This window comes from Diabrotica virgifera, chromosome 10 (genome assembly GCF_917563875.1).
Source record: "Diabrotica virgifera virgifera chromosome 10, PGI_DIABVI_V3a".
In the NCBI taxonomy this organism is placed as follows: Eukaryota; Metazoa; Arthropoda; class Insecta; order Coleoptera; family Chrysomelidae; genus Diabrotica; species Diabrotica virgifera.
Genome location: NC_065452.1, coordinates 63,762,691 through 63,777,757, shown reverse-complemented (window position 1 = coordinate 63,777,757; position 15,067 = coordinate 63,762,691). Strand labels below are relative to the sequence as shown.

The 15,067-nt window shown below is 33.4% G+C and overlaps 2 protein-coding genes across 5 annotated transcripts in view; both read right to left on the bottom strand.

The window, feature by feature from the left end:
* Window positions 1–2,447: 2,447 nt before the first annotated feature.
* On the bottom strand, window positions 2,448–8,695 carry LOC126893035 (protein ZBED8-like). The gene is made up of 2 exons (XM_050662976.1): window positions 8,665–8,695; window positions 2,448–3,043 (listed from the first exon to the last, which is right to left on the bottom strand). Exons 1-2 carry the CDS (start codon window positions 8,693–8,695, stop codon window positions 2,448–2,450), a joined length of 627 nt encoding a protein of 208 aa, XP_050518933.1.
* A 3,549-nt stretch (window positions 8,696–12,244) lies between these two features.
* LOC114339115 (uncharacterized) overlaps window positions 12,245–15,067 on the bottom strand; it is a 63,440-nt gene continuing 60,617 nt past the window's right edge. For all 4 annotated transcript variants that reach the window (XM_050641516.1, XM_050641515.1, XM_050641514.1 and 1 more), the window contains one exon: window positions 12,245–12,408. In XM_050641516.1, the coding sequence (XP_050497473.1) occupies window positions 12,381–12,408 (28 nt within the window). In that variant the 3' untranslated portion in view covers window positions 12,245–12,380. The remainder of the gene's footprint in view (window positions 12,409–15,067) is intronic.

The following is a 15,067-nucleotide window of genomic DNA, read 5'->3' as shown; positions in this document are numbered from 1 at the left end:
ACTCACTTGCGAAAAACTGCCTAAATAATAATTATTAAAATGCATTTCCAAAAAACTATAAAAATCAAGTTAAACTAGAAAACAATTGAGCATCAACAATTGGACACGAGACACCGAACGAGGTGCAATGGCCGCGGCTACAGATTTCTTTTAATGAGAGCCTCTGCTGATTCGTGTTTTATTTTAAATTTAAAAAGTTCCCGGTGTTTTATAATGTACAATAATTGTAGCAATTAATAGTAAAAAGACAATAAAGTGAGATAGTTTCTTAATTACGCCAAATAAGACAATAAACCGGTAAATTTGGTGGTTATACAGGGTGTCCAGAAACTCTACCGACAAACGAAGACAGGAGATTCCTCAGATAATTTTATGACAATATAACCCAATTCACCTAGTCCGAAAATGCTTCCTAAGGGAGCTAGAGCTCTTTGAAGATGGCGCCATGTAATTAGTTTTTCTTAAATACCTCCAGAACGCTTCTATTTAGAAAAACGAAAATTGGTATATTTATTTACTTTCCCGAAATGAATCGATTCCATCCATTGCGAATTTCTAGTACCGGTCATAGGCGTACGTTTTGGGTAGGGCAACGGTTATTTTATTGCATAACTTTTTTGTTTTCAACTTTTAAGCATTTTTGATACTGGATTATTAAATTGTAAGGTATTCTAGTACTAAAGGGTATTCTTACTTTAAGTCGATAGGATACACCGTTTTCTAGAAAAATCTATTTGAAAATTTTTAGTTTTGGGAATTTGAAAAAAAAAGTTAAAAAAAATTTAAAAAGAAAACGATGTATTTTACCAACTTAAAGCAAGAGTAACTTTTAGTACTCGAATATCTCATAATTAAATAATCTCGTGTCAAAAATACTTCAAAATTAAAGACAATAAAGGTATGCTATAAAATAACTGTTGACCTACCCAAAACGGACGCCTATGACCGGTACTAGAAATTCGCCATTAATGAAATCGATTAATCTCTGGAATATAAATGAATGTACCAGTTTTCATCTTTCAATAGTTTTTTTTAATCTTTTTTTTTAAATTCAAGGAACGAAAAATTTTCAAATCGATTTTTCTAGAAAACGGTGTGACCTATCGACTTAAGCTAAGAGTACCTTTTAGTACTATAATAACTCACAATTAAATAATTCAGAGTCAAAAATGCTTAAAAATTAAAGACAAAAAAGTTAGGCGATAAAATAACCGTTGCCCTACCCAAAACGGACGCCTATGACCTGTACTAGAAATTAGCAATGGATGGAATCGATTCATTTCTGGAAAATAAATATGTATACCAATTTTCGTTTTTCTAAATAGAAGCGTTCTGGAGGTATTTAAGAAAAACTAATTACATGACGCCATCTTCAAAGAGCTCTAGCTCCCTTAGGAAACATTTTCGGACTAGGTGAATTGGGTTAAATTATCTTAAAATTATCTGAGGAATCTCCTGTCTTCGTTTGTCGGTAGAGTTTCTGGACACCCTGTATACGCGTCGAGAAGTGCTGTACAGTGAAAAGGCATTATTAATAGACGCTTTCCATATATTCATGTCTACTTCTGAGTCTAAAAGAATATATTGTGCTTCTAAAAGGTTGAATGTTCCAAAATACTGATGTTCCTATCCTACAATACCGGGTTTAATTTTTGGTAGGTATGCAGTCTCTTGTTTGTCCTAGTCCATATTTTATATCGTCTTCAGTTGTTCCTTTATTTGATATTATGAAACCTAAATACTTGTACTTGTCTGTTCTTTTGATTTGTTTACCTTCGTTTATTGCCAGCTGTTATTTCTGTGTTCTCCGTTGTTAGGTATTGAGTTTTCTTTAGGTTTACTCCCATTCCATTCTTTGTATTATATTCCTGTTCCAGTTTTCTGATCATAGAGCTGAGGTCATCTTCGTCTTGAGCTGAGGTCATCACTATTTGGTCATCAGCAAAAGTTAGGGTAGGCATATAGGATATAGGTAATATTCGTTTTTTACTGGTATGTCGATTCCTTCGCACTTTCTTTTCCATGGTTTCAGGATTTTTTTCAGGAATCCACGAGGAAAAATTTTTCCTTTAGTTCAGCGGCCGGGGAACTTTTTTAATCATTACCCCAAAATATTTTTGTGTAAGTTGATATTACCCCAAGGCAACAAAAAAACCAATTAGCCTTTTTTTAGCATCTTTTATATTATAGCCCCCCATGATAGTTTTGAACAGAAAACAATAACTAAAAAAATTTAATTTAAACAACATTTATTCAATTTCTATGATACCTAGTAATACATAACATAATAATAGGTAATAATAATATATAACAAATTAAAACCCATTGGGGTACGAGGGTTAACAATTTGGGGTGCTGTAACAAATTATAATAATAATAATGGTTGTACAAACGAAAATTAGAATTGAAAAAATTATAAAAAAAGAATAATTGAAAACATTCTTCCTTCACGTTTTGGAGAAATGATGTTGTTTCATGTTCGATACAATTGCTTCAAAATTGGGATTTTTTGATGTAAGAGCGATTTGAATACAGTCTTCGGCGTTTAATCGATTTCTGTTCTTCGTTTTTATGTTCATTAGAGTGAAAAAGCCTTGTTCGCACAAATATGTTATTCCAAATGGCAGCAATTTTTTAACCGCCTCTTCATGTGCAATTTTGAAAGCCTTTGCGGCTTTTGACATCCAAAAAGACGACAGATTTGGTTTACTCTCAAATTGAATACGTGCTTCAATATTAGATCGAAGTTCAAGAATTGCTTCTGCCAAACCTGAAGGTTCTTCTGGTATCATAGCAATTTCACATTTAAAAGGATCTACAATCCAACTGACAGTACGTGTATCAAGATCTGGAAAGTAATCTGAAAACCGCTTTCTGAGGTTGATAAGATATCTTACAAGTGTGTCTTTGATGTCAGCAAAAGTAATATTTTCGCCATCTTCCAAACACAAAGCTAACCTTGTAAAAGAAGCTATCTTGTTCTGTTCTACTTTCTGACTCCAATATTGCAGCTTTACTCCAAACGCTGACACTATTTCTCTCGCTGAAATGATATTAATATTCTTTCCTTGCAATTCTTTGTTTAATATATTTATACAGTAAAACCTCGATAGAACGGACCTCTATTTAACGGACTTCGGATATAACGGACGAGAAATCAGATCAAATGTAAAAAAAAAAATGAATGCAAAAAAATATTAAAAATACAAGGAAACACAAAAAGGAAACATATCAGCACTGCTTTGTGCCAACGCCGATGGATCGCCTGGATTGACTACTATAATAATTATTGTTGGTAAATCTCGTAATCCTAGTGTTGTCAAAGATATAATTATCAAAAGGCATCATCTGCCTGCTTCATATTATAGCTCTAATAGGGCATGGTTCACCAGAGATATTTTCAAAAATTGGTTTTTAAAGGATTTGTACCTGCAGTGAGAAAATTTCAAGAGAAGAAACTGGTAATACCGCCTAAAGAGGAGAAATTTTTATCGATTTTAGAAAAAGCTCCTGATAATCCACTTGAAAGTATTCTAAATTCAGAAGATCATCATCATCATCTTGGTGCTAAAGCCCTTATAGGGTTCGACCTTCTCAAGCTTTCTACGCCATTGTGTTATGTCTCTTGCTTGCATTTTCCAGTTGCTGACTCCGATCTTCTCGGCATCTTGTGTTACCCCGTCCATCCACCTTAGCTTTGGTCTATCCCGTCTTCTCATTCCCACAGGTTGTCCTGTTAGAATATTTTTCAGTAACAAATTCAGAAGATGGCAACTTTAATAAATTGTATGTTTTACCAAAAAATACATCGTTTATTCAACCCATGAATCAGTGAATAATTTTGTCAACCAAAGTTTTTGAATGAAGTAGAAAAGTAAAAAAGTAGCGAACAAAACTTTATTCCTTTTTTCCAAAACTTACAGATTTGTACACTGTATCTAAATACAGTACCTACATAATTTCAAAAAAAAACTTTTGATTGATTTTAAACCTATTTTTATACAACGGACTTTCGGCTTTAACAGACATCCCGTCCCCCCAATTAGTCCGTTATATCGAGGTTTTACTGTACTCTCAAAAATGTCCGCTAAATATGCAACTCAGGAAGAGTTTTTAAACTTATCTGCGAGAATATTTTTTTGATCAACCATAAAAATTTCGACTTCAGTTTTGGGAGTCCATACTCGATTTAGTACATTTTCGCGAGAGAGCCACCTTACTTATGTATAATAAAGTAGGTCCGTATATTCAGCTTCACCGTCCTGACATAATTCACGAAATAGCCGCGTGTTTAGTGCATGTCCCTTGATAAAATTTACAATCTTGATGACATCATGCTTGACGGCTTCCAGTGTAGGTTCTAAATATTTGATCCTAAGGGCCTGGCGATGGATCATACAGTGACTAACTTCAATATTTGGGTTATTTTTTTACGAATGCCGAAAAACCATTAATATGGCCCAGCATGGCTGGAGCTCCATCCAAAGATACTGAAATACAGTTTTCCCATTTTAAGCTTTGCGCATTGAAGTATTCATTTACTTTATTGTAGACATCAATTCCACGAGATCTTAACTCGAGAGGAGAACAAAACAGCAATTCCTCTTCAAAATTATCTGCACCTTTGTAGCGAACATACACCATTAGCTGTGAATTGCTACTAAAATCAGTTGTCTCATCAAGCTGAATAGCAAAATATTTAGCCTGCTTTAATGCGAAAATAACTTGTTCCATCACATTTTCTGCTAATATAGAAATTCGTTCTTTCACAATTCTCGCAGACATGGGCACTGAATACAGTTTGTTCGCTTCTTTTTGACCACACATAATCTCTGCCATTTTTACAGCAGCTGGTTTAACCAAATCTTCACCAATAGTGTATGGTTTCTTATTTCGACCAATCAACCAGGCTACTTCAAAGCTAGCCCTTGATGCTGAACGCTGATCAAATGTACCAAACAAGTTGCTATTCAATATTTGTCTTTTAACAGATATTTGTAAATTTGCGAAGTATTCTCGCGGTTTGGAAGACAGGTGTGAATGCAAATTATCTAAATGTTTCTTCAATTGACTTTTTTTGAAAGATTCTGAAGTCAATACCTTCATACATACAACACACTGTGGTTTCATTGTACCATTGTTGTCTATTTGTGTAAAACCGTAATTAAGGAATTCGTCTTGGTATTTTCTTTTTCTATTTGCTGCCATCTGAAGGAGACAGAAAATAATATGTAGTTGTAAAAAACTTGAACTAAAATTTTCAAATTGCGGCTTATTCGATGATTATTGATAAAATGGTGGCCTTGTCAGCAACTAACTAGTAAAAACTCGCTCTCTGACTCGTCAATGTATTTGTATCTTGACTGCACGGCACGGACTGAGTGAGACTGAGGGGAGGGACTAGGGACTGAGCAGGTAGGGTAGCCGAGCCCACGAGCCGAGGAGCGCCTAAAGATACAGTGCGGCTCCCTACTTTGCGCATGCGTCAAAATATTTACAACGTTGTCATGTTGTTTACACATTGACATCGCCGGGAAATTCAAAATGCTAGCTCCTTGCAAGGAATCTTTTATTTTGACAAATGACATAATATTTTTGTAAAGTAAATATAAAAATAACCTATAAAAATAAAATTCTATTTTGTTTTACCCTAAGGTTTTACCTGTACCTGTAAAAGGGTATTAAGAAAATATAAGATCATTGAAAAGAGTAAAACGTTGAATTTAATTATTTTGTCAGTTAAAGAACAACATAACCATTATACAATATGGAAGTGCTATTTTAGGTTTAGAAGATTTTAAATACTTTTGCATATTATGGGTATATAAAATGACACCATTGCAGAATCTTCAGTCAGACAGTAGTTGAAGTGCTGTATAATCAATCACAAATTGCCTCAAGAATTGTTATAGAAAGAATATTTGGTATTTTATGCAGAAAAGATTCCCCATATTAGTATGTGAAATGAGATGCAAGTTACCTTTTGTTTGAAGAATAATATCAGCTTGTATACTTTTACATAATATTGCAGTTGTTAATAGAGAAAACATTGAAATACTGGAAAAGGAGGATGCTGTTATTTAATCCAACAAGCTGTGGCAGTACCTACATTTTCAACCAGGAGCAAATCTAGTGTAACTAAATGTTGTGCGTGTGTGTGTTTGTTTTAAAAGATTATTCTCCATTTAACTCAAGCCTAAATGGTTCCCACATAACAATTTCATGTTCTTGGTAGATTCGATATTCAATATTCGATAAATAGACTATTGATTATGTATTTTAGAAAGGAACTACAACGTTAACAGGGTTTTATTGTTTCATATAGTCAATGGACTTTTAAATATGAAAAACCCGCGGAGTGCTACCATTTAAAGGGGCGAGTTTTTGAGAATGGGGTGAATTAATCCCTAGGCACAGGACGAATTAGGGTGAGTTCTATGCACTTTTGGTACAAACACATCTGCAGGAAAATTGTTCCAGGTTAAATTTACTATCGAAACATTACATTTTAAAGTTAAAAATATTTTTTTTTACAAAAATATATTCAAAAGAAAAGCAAGAAAAAAAACTTCAATCCTTGCTCTTTAAAATGACATTTAGTAGAAGTCTCTATGATTTATGATTTCCAAAATATGATTTTTCAAAGTTCGCCACTCACAGCGATTTTGGCCCATTTTCCTTGTTACTTCTCAAACATTGTTCTGTAACTTTTTTCTACGTAGCTTTAGGTATATGCAATGTTACATTTAATAGGAAAAAAGGTCAATTACCTTTAAAAAGTTTTATACTTTTAATGATTTTTGATATATTTTACGATTATTTTTAAATTTCTCATTATAACTTTTTTTATTGTATATGTAGGTATATAATTGGTAGGTATATTATTGTCTAATAAAAAAGAAAGCTTATTTTATTTACTTTAAAATGGTGTATCGTAAAAAATTCTGGGACTATTTTTAAACAAGATTGGAACCCTATGGAAAACTTTTTTATTAACTTTATGAAAAAAAAATTATGATATAATACGCAATCATATTTTTCTAATTGAAAAAAATAAAAAAAATTTAAAATTTTTCTCAAATTACGGATACTCTTGGATATCCTACGGATATCGTGTTTAAAAATTGTCCTAGAATTTTTTGCAATACACCATTTTAAAGTAAAGAAAATAAGCTTTTTTATTCCACAATGTATATACTTAAACGCACAAGAAAAAAAGTCATAATGAGAAATTTGAAAAAGCATAACTTCCTTAGAAAGAGCTGTATAAATAACCTTATACAATAGACTATTTTAAAGGTAATTAATTTCTCTTTCTACTATTGCATATACGTAGAAATGCGCACGAAATAGTTACAGAACAATGTTTGCGAAATAATGGGGAAAATTGCCCAAAAATGCTGTGAGCGGCAAACTTAGAAAAATCCTATTTCGGAAACTATAAATCTTAGAGAATTTTACCAAACTTCATTTTAAAGAGGAAGGATGGACGTTATTTTTCGCTAAAGCAATGCCTATACCTATATCCCTGTGGAAAATAGTGATGGGGCTAAAAACAAAATTGCTTTCTTTCGTGTTTTTTTCTTGCTTTTATTTTGAATATATTATTTTTGTAAAAAAAAATATTTTTGACTTTAAAATGTGATGTTTGGATAGTAAATTTAACCTGGAACAATTTTCCTGTAGATGTGTTTATATCAAAAGTGCATAGAACTCACCCTAATTCGCCCTGTGACTAGGGACTAATTCACCGCTTTCTCAAAAACTCACTCATTTCAATGGTAGCACTCCATGGTTTTTTCTAATTTAGAGACAGATATGAGACAATAAAATCCCGTTAACGTTGTAGTTCCTTTTTGTTCTCTTATTTTGAACATAATCAATAGCCTAAAAGGTTTATTTCAAGAATAAACTTTTACGAATATTCTAAGTAACTACATACATGAATGTGCTCAGTATATTTGGTCCGAGAATATTCTTCGAAGTATATGCAAAAAACATGAAATTTAGAATGTTTTTATAGTACATGCTATGCTTCTACTACACACATACTAAAAAGAATATATTCCGACGAATGTTGGTAGTGTATGCTTCGAACATGAAAGGAAAATCATTGTTATGTAGTATAATGTTGATAATTTTATTTTTATTGAACTGCAGTTTGTTAATAAATTTATAAATAAATAGGTATATTATATTGGTGACTGATTTGATTTTAAGTATTTTATTATTAGCAATTTATAAATACATGATATTGGTGCTTGATTTTGAGTATCTTTAAAATTTATTTTATATCTCATTCTGTTAAAAGGCCTTCCACAACTAGCAAAAATGTATGAACAAGGAAGTTATTTTAAAGGACAAAAATAATAATAGAAAAATTAGCTTTATGGTGTTTTTTTTATTAATTTTTTTGACAGTATGTTTAAATAAACAAATGCTGATGACATGAAAATGAAAGTGTAATACATACTTTTGGCTCAAAACTTTATAGATTATGGGACTTATGTCCCCGTTAAACCTCGGTTAGCTAATCGGGACAGAAAAGTACCTCTTTGGGCCTCTTGCGTTGTAATATCATGTATAATCATAATATCATCATCACTGGCTCCGCAACCCATGGTGGGTCTTGACCTGTTCCAGAATCAGCTTCCTATCTCTCACCTTGGTTTTCCAATTTCGCAGTCCTAATCATAATAATAAGTACAATTGTGTTTATGTCTATGTTATGCATACATTTCTGTCCTGATTAAACCCCGGTTAGCTAATGGCGGTTTAACCGGGACATAAAGTACCGGCCCTATATCTAAATAATAAAGGATTAAAATTCCAAAAACCTTTGTTTTATTGTATTAACCTGTTTATATTGTTAATGCCATACGTATATTATGTTATATCTGTTGAATTAAACTGTACTTTTAATCCAGAATTTTAACAAATCCTAAGCTTTTCCACAATTTCACAAGCATATTTGTGCATTCAAATTAATTGAAATTACATCTTATATATCTATACCTACTAAAAATATTTATTTCTACACAAAAATGTCTAAATTAATAATTATAAACTATGTCTATGTGATTCTTGTAATTAACAGTTTAAAATTATTTACAAATTATATTTATAGCTTCAATAAATGTCCTTGTTTCATATTGATTTGGGTCAAACCATGCATAATCTGTATCTGAGAATAAACTTTTATTTAGGAATCCTTTTTAATGAACAAAACAGGACATACATAACCAACTTAGATCCAAATATCCAAAATAAAAAAATAAATCCAATATCCAATAATCCGATCAAAGATGTGACAGTGACAAATACAAAATACAATTGAAGTTAGACGCGTTTCTTGTTTCTCAACGTAATTTGTCCTTCAAACTATCTCGGAAACGGCAACGTTGGAGTTGAGGACACGCACGCGCAAATTAGGGAGCCGCACTGTATCTTTAGCCGCTCCCCACGAGCCGGGGCTCGGACTCGGGGCTGTGTTTTACTGCGCATGCGCAAAGATATAACTCGAGAACACTCTAATGGTGGGGAGTGCAGTGGCGCACCCAGGGGGATTTTGGGGTTTAAAATTCCTCCCAGGGCACATAAAAAATACACAAAAATAGTAGGAAAATGTAATTTATCTTTCACAAAGAATACAAAAAAATTTCGGTGCATGCAAAACAGGTTTATAAAATAGCAAATTATAAATATATACTTTTTACTTACATGTTTCATTTTTACCCCCAAAAATTTCATTTTTACCCCATTTGGGGTAATTTACCCCGGTTCCCCGACCGCTGCTCTAGTTGGCTGTATACCGTATATTACAAAAAACAAGTGACACAAAAAACACTAACATTACAACAATTAAAAATAATTAATGTAACCAACTCAATTTACATCCCACGTGTTGGGAATGTCCATACCTTACCTAAGGGCATTATTCTTTTTTATCTATAGCCATCCTATGGAGTTTTAATCAAGTATGCACCTTTAATGCAATTATATAACATTTAAAGGGTTTTTACCCTAGTATTTCTTTGGTGGCTCAGCTGGCATCCAACCTGTTTTTTTTTAAAATAACACTAATAATTTTTAATAAAATCGAAAACGTTCTGTGATGTAACCCTTGAAGGGATTTTAATAAAATGTTATACCTTTTACAACGGATTTTTTCCAATTTTTGTGATTGATGGCATACAGTCAACTACAGATTTTTTTTCCTTGTGGATCACTCCAATAAATAGTTCTTCTGGCCTGGCTGGAAACTGTTACATCTTTTAAAATCGTATTTACATGTGGTTTGTTTTTCATAACTTTTTTTCTATTTTCAGCTCTTTGAACAATGTTTAATTTTTAATTCTTGTATGTATGACGGATGTACATCTCCAACTTTTTAAAATTTACCTAACACAACACATCTGTGTGTACATACTAACAAATCTTCTTTCTTCCAGCATCCAGTGCCGTGTCGTTCATGTCGGGTCGTTATTATCGGTAAAGGTAAGAGTATAGTTATTTCTGGTGGAGATCTGAGATAGGTATATATGATATGAGTACAGATTGAATATCAGCGGTGCAATTATGCATCCCTGTCTCACTCCCCTTAAGATTTTGACCTGATATGTATATTCTCCATCTATTCGGAGCACTGCTGATTGATTCCAATACAGGTTAGCTATTATTTTCAGGTCTCTTCCGTCAATCCCTGTCCTCTTCAGCACTTCCATCATTTGTTCATCTGTTTACAGATGTTCAAATTGGTTTTTCCCATGTTATGGCAAAATGTGTATTGTTTGTCAGCATAACAAATGCTTATGACAATATTGATTTGCATAGGGTCTATAATAAAATTGTATTTCTTTGAGTTCCAGAAGCTAATGGCGTATGTACTGTCAAATCTATATAAAGGACGGATTCAATCTCATTGCTTACTGATCCCCAGCCAATTGGTGACTCAACTATTTGTGATCAAGGGAAGTACACTCTGAAGAGTTCTTCAGTCGTGGCTCTTCGTCTATTGGTATACTCGTCCTTATCATTTAGGAGTGAATTAATTGGTTGTGTTTTCTCCTTTCAGAGCACCTTTTGACGTCTAGCCAAGCATGAATGCTTTCAATTTCCTTACAGTGCTTCCTCAATGGCTCTCTCAGCTTCTCTTATAGTTGTATAATGTTTCGTCCATGTGGTTCTGTATTCTATCCACTCTTCGGTTAGTTTTGCTTTGTTAAATAGGTTCCTCGTCCTTTTCCTCAACACAGACAGTTCGTCATGACGTATCCCTGGTGAAATTCATCTCCGTTAGAGTGTAAGTTTCTAGGGATGATGTAATGACAGCTTCGTTTAGATCATTCACTGCCATCTCTATTGTGTTAATATTAAGTTGCTCTTCAGTAAATGTATTTACTGTTTGTTGGAGTTATTCTGGTTCATTTATTTGAGTCTATCTAAAATTGAGTCAAATAATATTATTTCCCTTGATCCATCTACACCTACACTCACCGGCACGAAAAACGGGCACCCCAAAAAATGGATCATTTTTGATGGCTCGTGTTTCCTAAACCTGTTGTTCGATTTAAGTGATTTTTTAAATATGTTATAGCCTTATTCTTTAACATAATCTTTGTAATAACAATGTTGCTAGACAGGAAATCGTCATTGTATACCGGGTGTACCAATCAAACTGTGTTTTTTTTCTAAAAGTTCGGAACACCCTGTGGAATATCCTAGAATTTATAAAATACTGAAATTAAAACCCCACTATAGCCTCAGGTTTTCTTAACATTATGTTTTTGGATTCATTCGCTTATGTGGGATAATAAAAAAGTTAGGTATTTTAACAACTAGCCCTTTACTTCATCAATTCAGGGTGTTTCTAAATAAGTGCTATAAACTTTAAGGGGTAATTCTGCATAAAAAAATAATGGCCGTTTGCTTTATAAACATATGTACGCAAATTAGGGTGTTCCGAACTTAAAAAAAAACACAGTTTGATTGGTACACCCGGTATACAATGAAAATTTACCTGTCTAGCAACAATATTATTAGAGCGATATTGTTAAAGAACAGGGCTATAAAATATTAAAAAAATCACTTAAATCGGACAACAGGTTTAGGAAATACGAGCCATCAAAAATGACCCATTTTGTGAGGTGACCGTTTTTCATGCCGATGAGTGTATTACATACCATACTTAAGAATAAAAACATATTAGACTGGAAGAATAAATAATATAGGAAAATAAAAATCATTTGATTATTTAAAACCCTGTTTACTTAAAAGTACTGATCTTATCATTTAATTAGGTTTGTGTAAAAACATCAAAAACTTACATTAAAAATTTATATAACAAAAGTTGATCTACCAACTAAACCCGTCGGATATATTTATGTCTTCGTCTTCTGACCCTGGCGTCTATAACAAAGAAAAAAGCATTAATAGGTACTGTAAAGAGACATTCTTCATTATAATTGTTATTAAAATTAAACTGGTCTTTACTAAATATGGTGTGTAACAAGCTACCCGCTACACACCTTATCTAAAAGGCACACATTTGTTGGTGTTCTTGTGTGCAAAAGTTCTTATTGCTACCCCTTATAGAAATAGTGAGAATGCAAGTGCATTCATCAATCTTATCTTTATTTCTTGAAAGATAGATATGTCTTTCCAAACTTTAGTTAGGTGACTCATCGCATTTTTTGCTATATCAATGGGTCTCCGCAATAAACAAAGCAGAGACAGAATCGGTCAGAACATCACTATCGATAACGTTAACTTTGAGCGCGTTAGAGAATAAGTATCTTGGAACCAATAACTGAAGTGAAGACATTAACGGATCACAAGAAATGAACAATAGAAAACAATCCGGCAACAGATGTCTTTATGCCCTTCAAAACCTTACGAAATCGAAACAACTAACAAAACGTTCAAAAATACAATTATATAAAACAATCATATGACCCGTAGTGATGTATGGCAGCGAAACCTGGACGACAACAAAGACAAACGAAGAGAGACTACGTGTTTGGGAAAGAAAAATCCTAAGGAAGATCTTTATGCCTGTGCTTAATGAAGCAGCAGGACAATAAAGGATAAGAACTATACCCAGACGCCAACATAATAACAGAAATAAAGTCCAAAAGACTCCAATGGGCAGGACATTCTGACCAAAGAACATTAATTCTGTTATGAGAAGAAGTCCTAACCGGAAAAAGACCACGTGGATAGCCTCGACTCCGGAGACGATATATAATATAGAAGGAGACCTTAAAGCCATGGGCGTGAAAAACTGGATAGAGATTGCTCAAGACAGCGAAGAGTGGAGACACGTTATCGAGTCGGCTAAAACCTACGAAGGTTTTTAACGCCACGGAGTAAGTAATGGGTCTCCAAACTTCGGCTATGAAGCTGCTATTGTTAGTGATACTCAATCTAAAGTGGGTGATCGACGTGCGAGCCATAATACCGCGGTTTTAAGAACGACGGTTTTACTCGCGGCTCGTTGATGCTGATCAACTAGCGAGCAAAACAGTCGTGTCAACCGTCCACAGCTAACATGTCGTAACCTTGTTACTTTCTTTTCTGTAGGAAGCTCGCAATGATTGTTTTTCTTGACATCGGCTCTAGTTGAGTTGGATTCATGTTTTTTATGATATTTAAGGGTTTAACATAATGCGGTAAGTCGATGGCGATTTACATTTCCATAAACCAGAACACTCTCGTAAGCAATATATAAATTCTAATAAAAAGTCGTGGCTGAGAGTTCGCATATCCATGATTAAAACTGGTCTTTTCACTTCAACGGTCGCCGAAAACTGCCGGCTTGGCTCGCCAGCCGTGATACACGCGCGGTTTTGAACGACGAGCCAAGTAAAAAATAAAACAAACTGACGAGCTAGCCAGGCTTGTCGGTAATTAAAACCGTCGTATTGCAATGATACACTGGCGAGATTTGCCGACGAGCCACAAAACCGCGGTTTTACTCTCCTGTCGATCAGGGCCTTAAGATATGTCAAGCTATCTACTATCTGTTATTCCTTCAAGTGGTTACTCAGCTTTATATTGTTGAATCTGTATATCATCGAGTGTAGTGTTATCAGCAAATCTTAAATTGGAGATCTTTCTACCACAGCAAATGTCACTAGTGTAGTTGCAAAAGGTGCAAAACTTGCTTGCAGAGAATTACGTGTAGAATAAAATCATGCTTTCGAGGGGATACATCCTGATTACATATACATGTAAACAAAATTAAATAGAGAAGAAGCCTTCATCCACAATGGTTCCAACTGGATAACCAGAGATATAAATATAATCTATCTACAATCTAATTCCAGATGGATTCCAATATGCCAAAGGAATTCGTGTCCCGAAAGTCAGAGATCAGAAGCATAACCATGTAGAAAGGAAATATAGGAAGAAAATAATAAACGTACCTAACCAGCTTCTTGTAAAGATAAAATTAATTTCACCTAAAAATTTATTTAAAAAAAAAATAAAGCAAGAAATTCGTACTAGATAAATTAATTTATCAAGTCGTCGTTTTTTTCTTTAAATCTAAAGCACATTTTGCTTTTGATAATATCAAAATCGTCAATTATTTCAATATTCTATTCAGAGGTAAATCTAATATTAAAAAATGTATGGCTCTTAAGTTTATACAAAAACATTTATTAGAACTGTTACCCAAAAACAAGGGACCAGTATATTCCAAATACGAATAAGAACATAAAGGAGAACATTGTAATAGTACATAAAAAAAAATTTAAAAAAATTAAAGCACGGAGTGCCGACATAAGTAAAAACTTCTTATAGTATATAAATTACGAGCTCAATGCTTTTTCCTGATCCAAAAAGAAGTGCTATACCTATATTATACATATACGCGTTGCGTTCGTTCTATGCTATTTATGTATACATACACATAATATACAGGGTGCGCCAAACCTCTGGTTTTCTTTGATTACGGCTAAACTATGAGATATACAAAAAATGTTTATAACAAAACTAATGTGTATCAAAGACGTCTATAATTTAAAATTATTTTCGATTATACAGGGTGAGTCAGAACGACGGT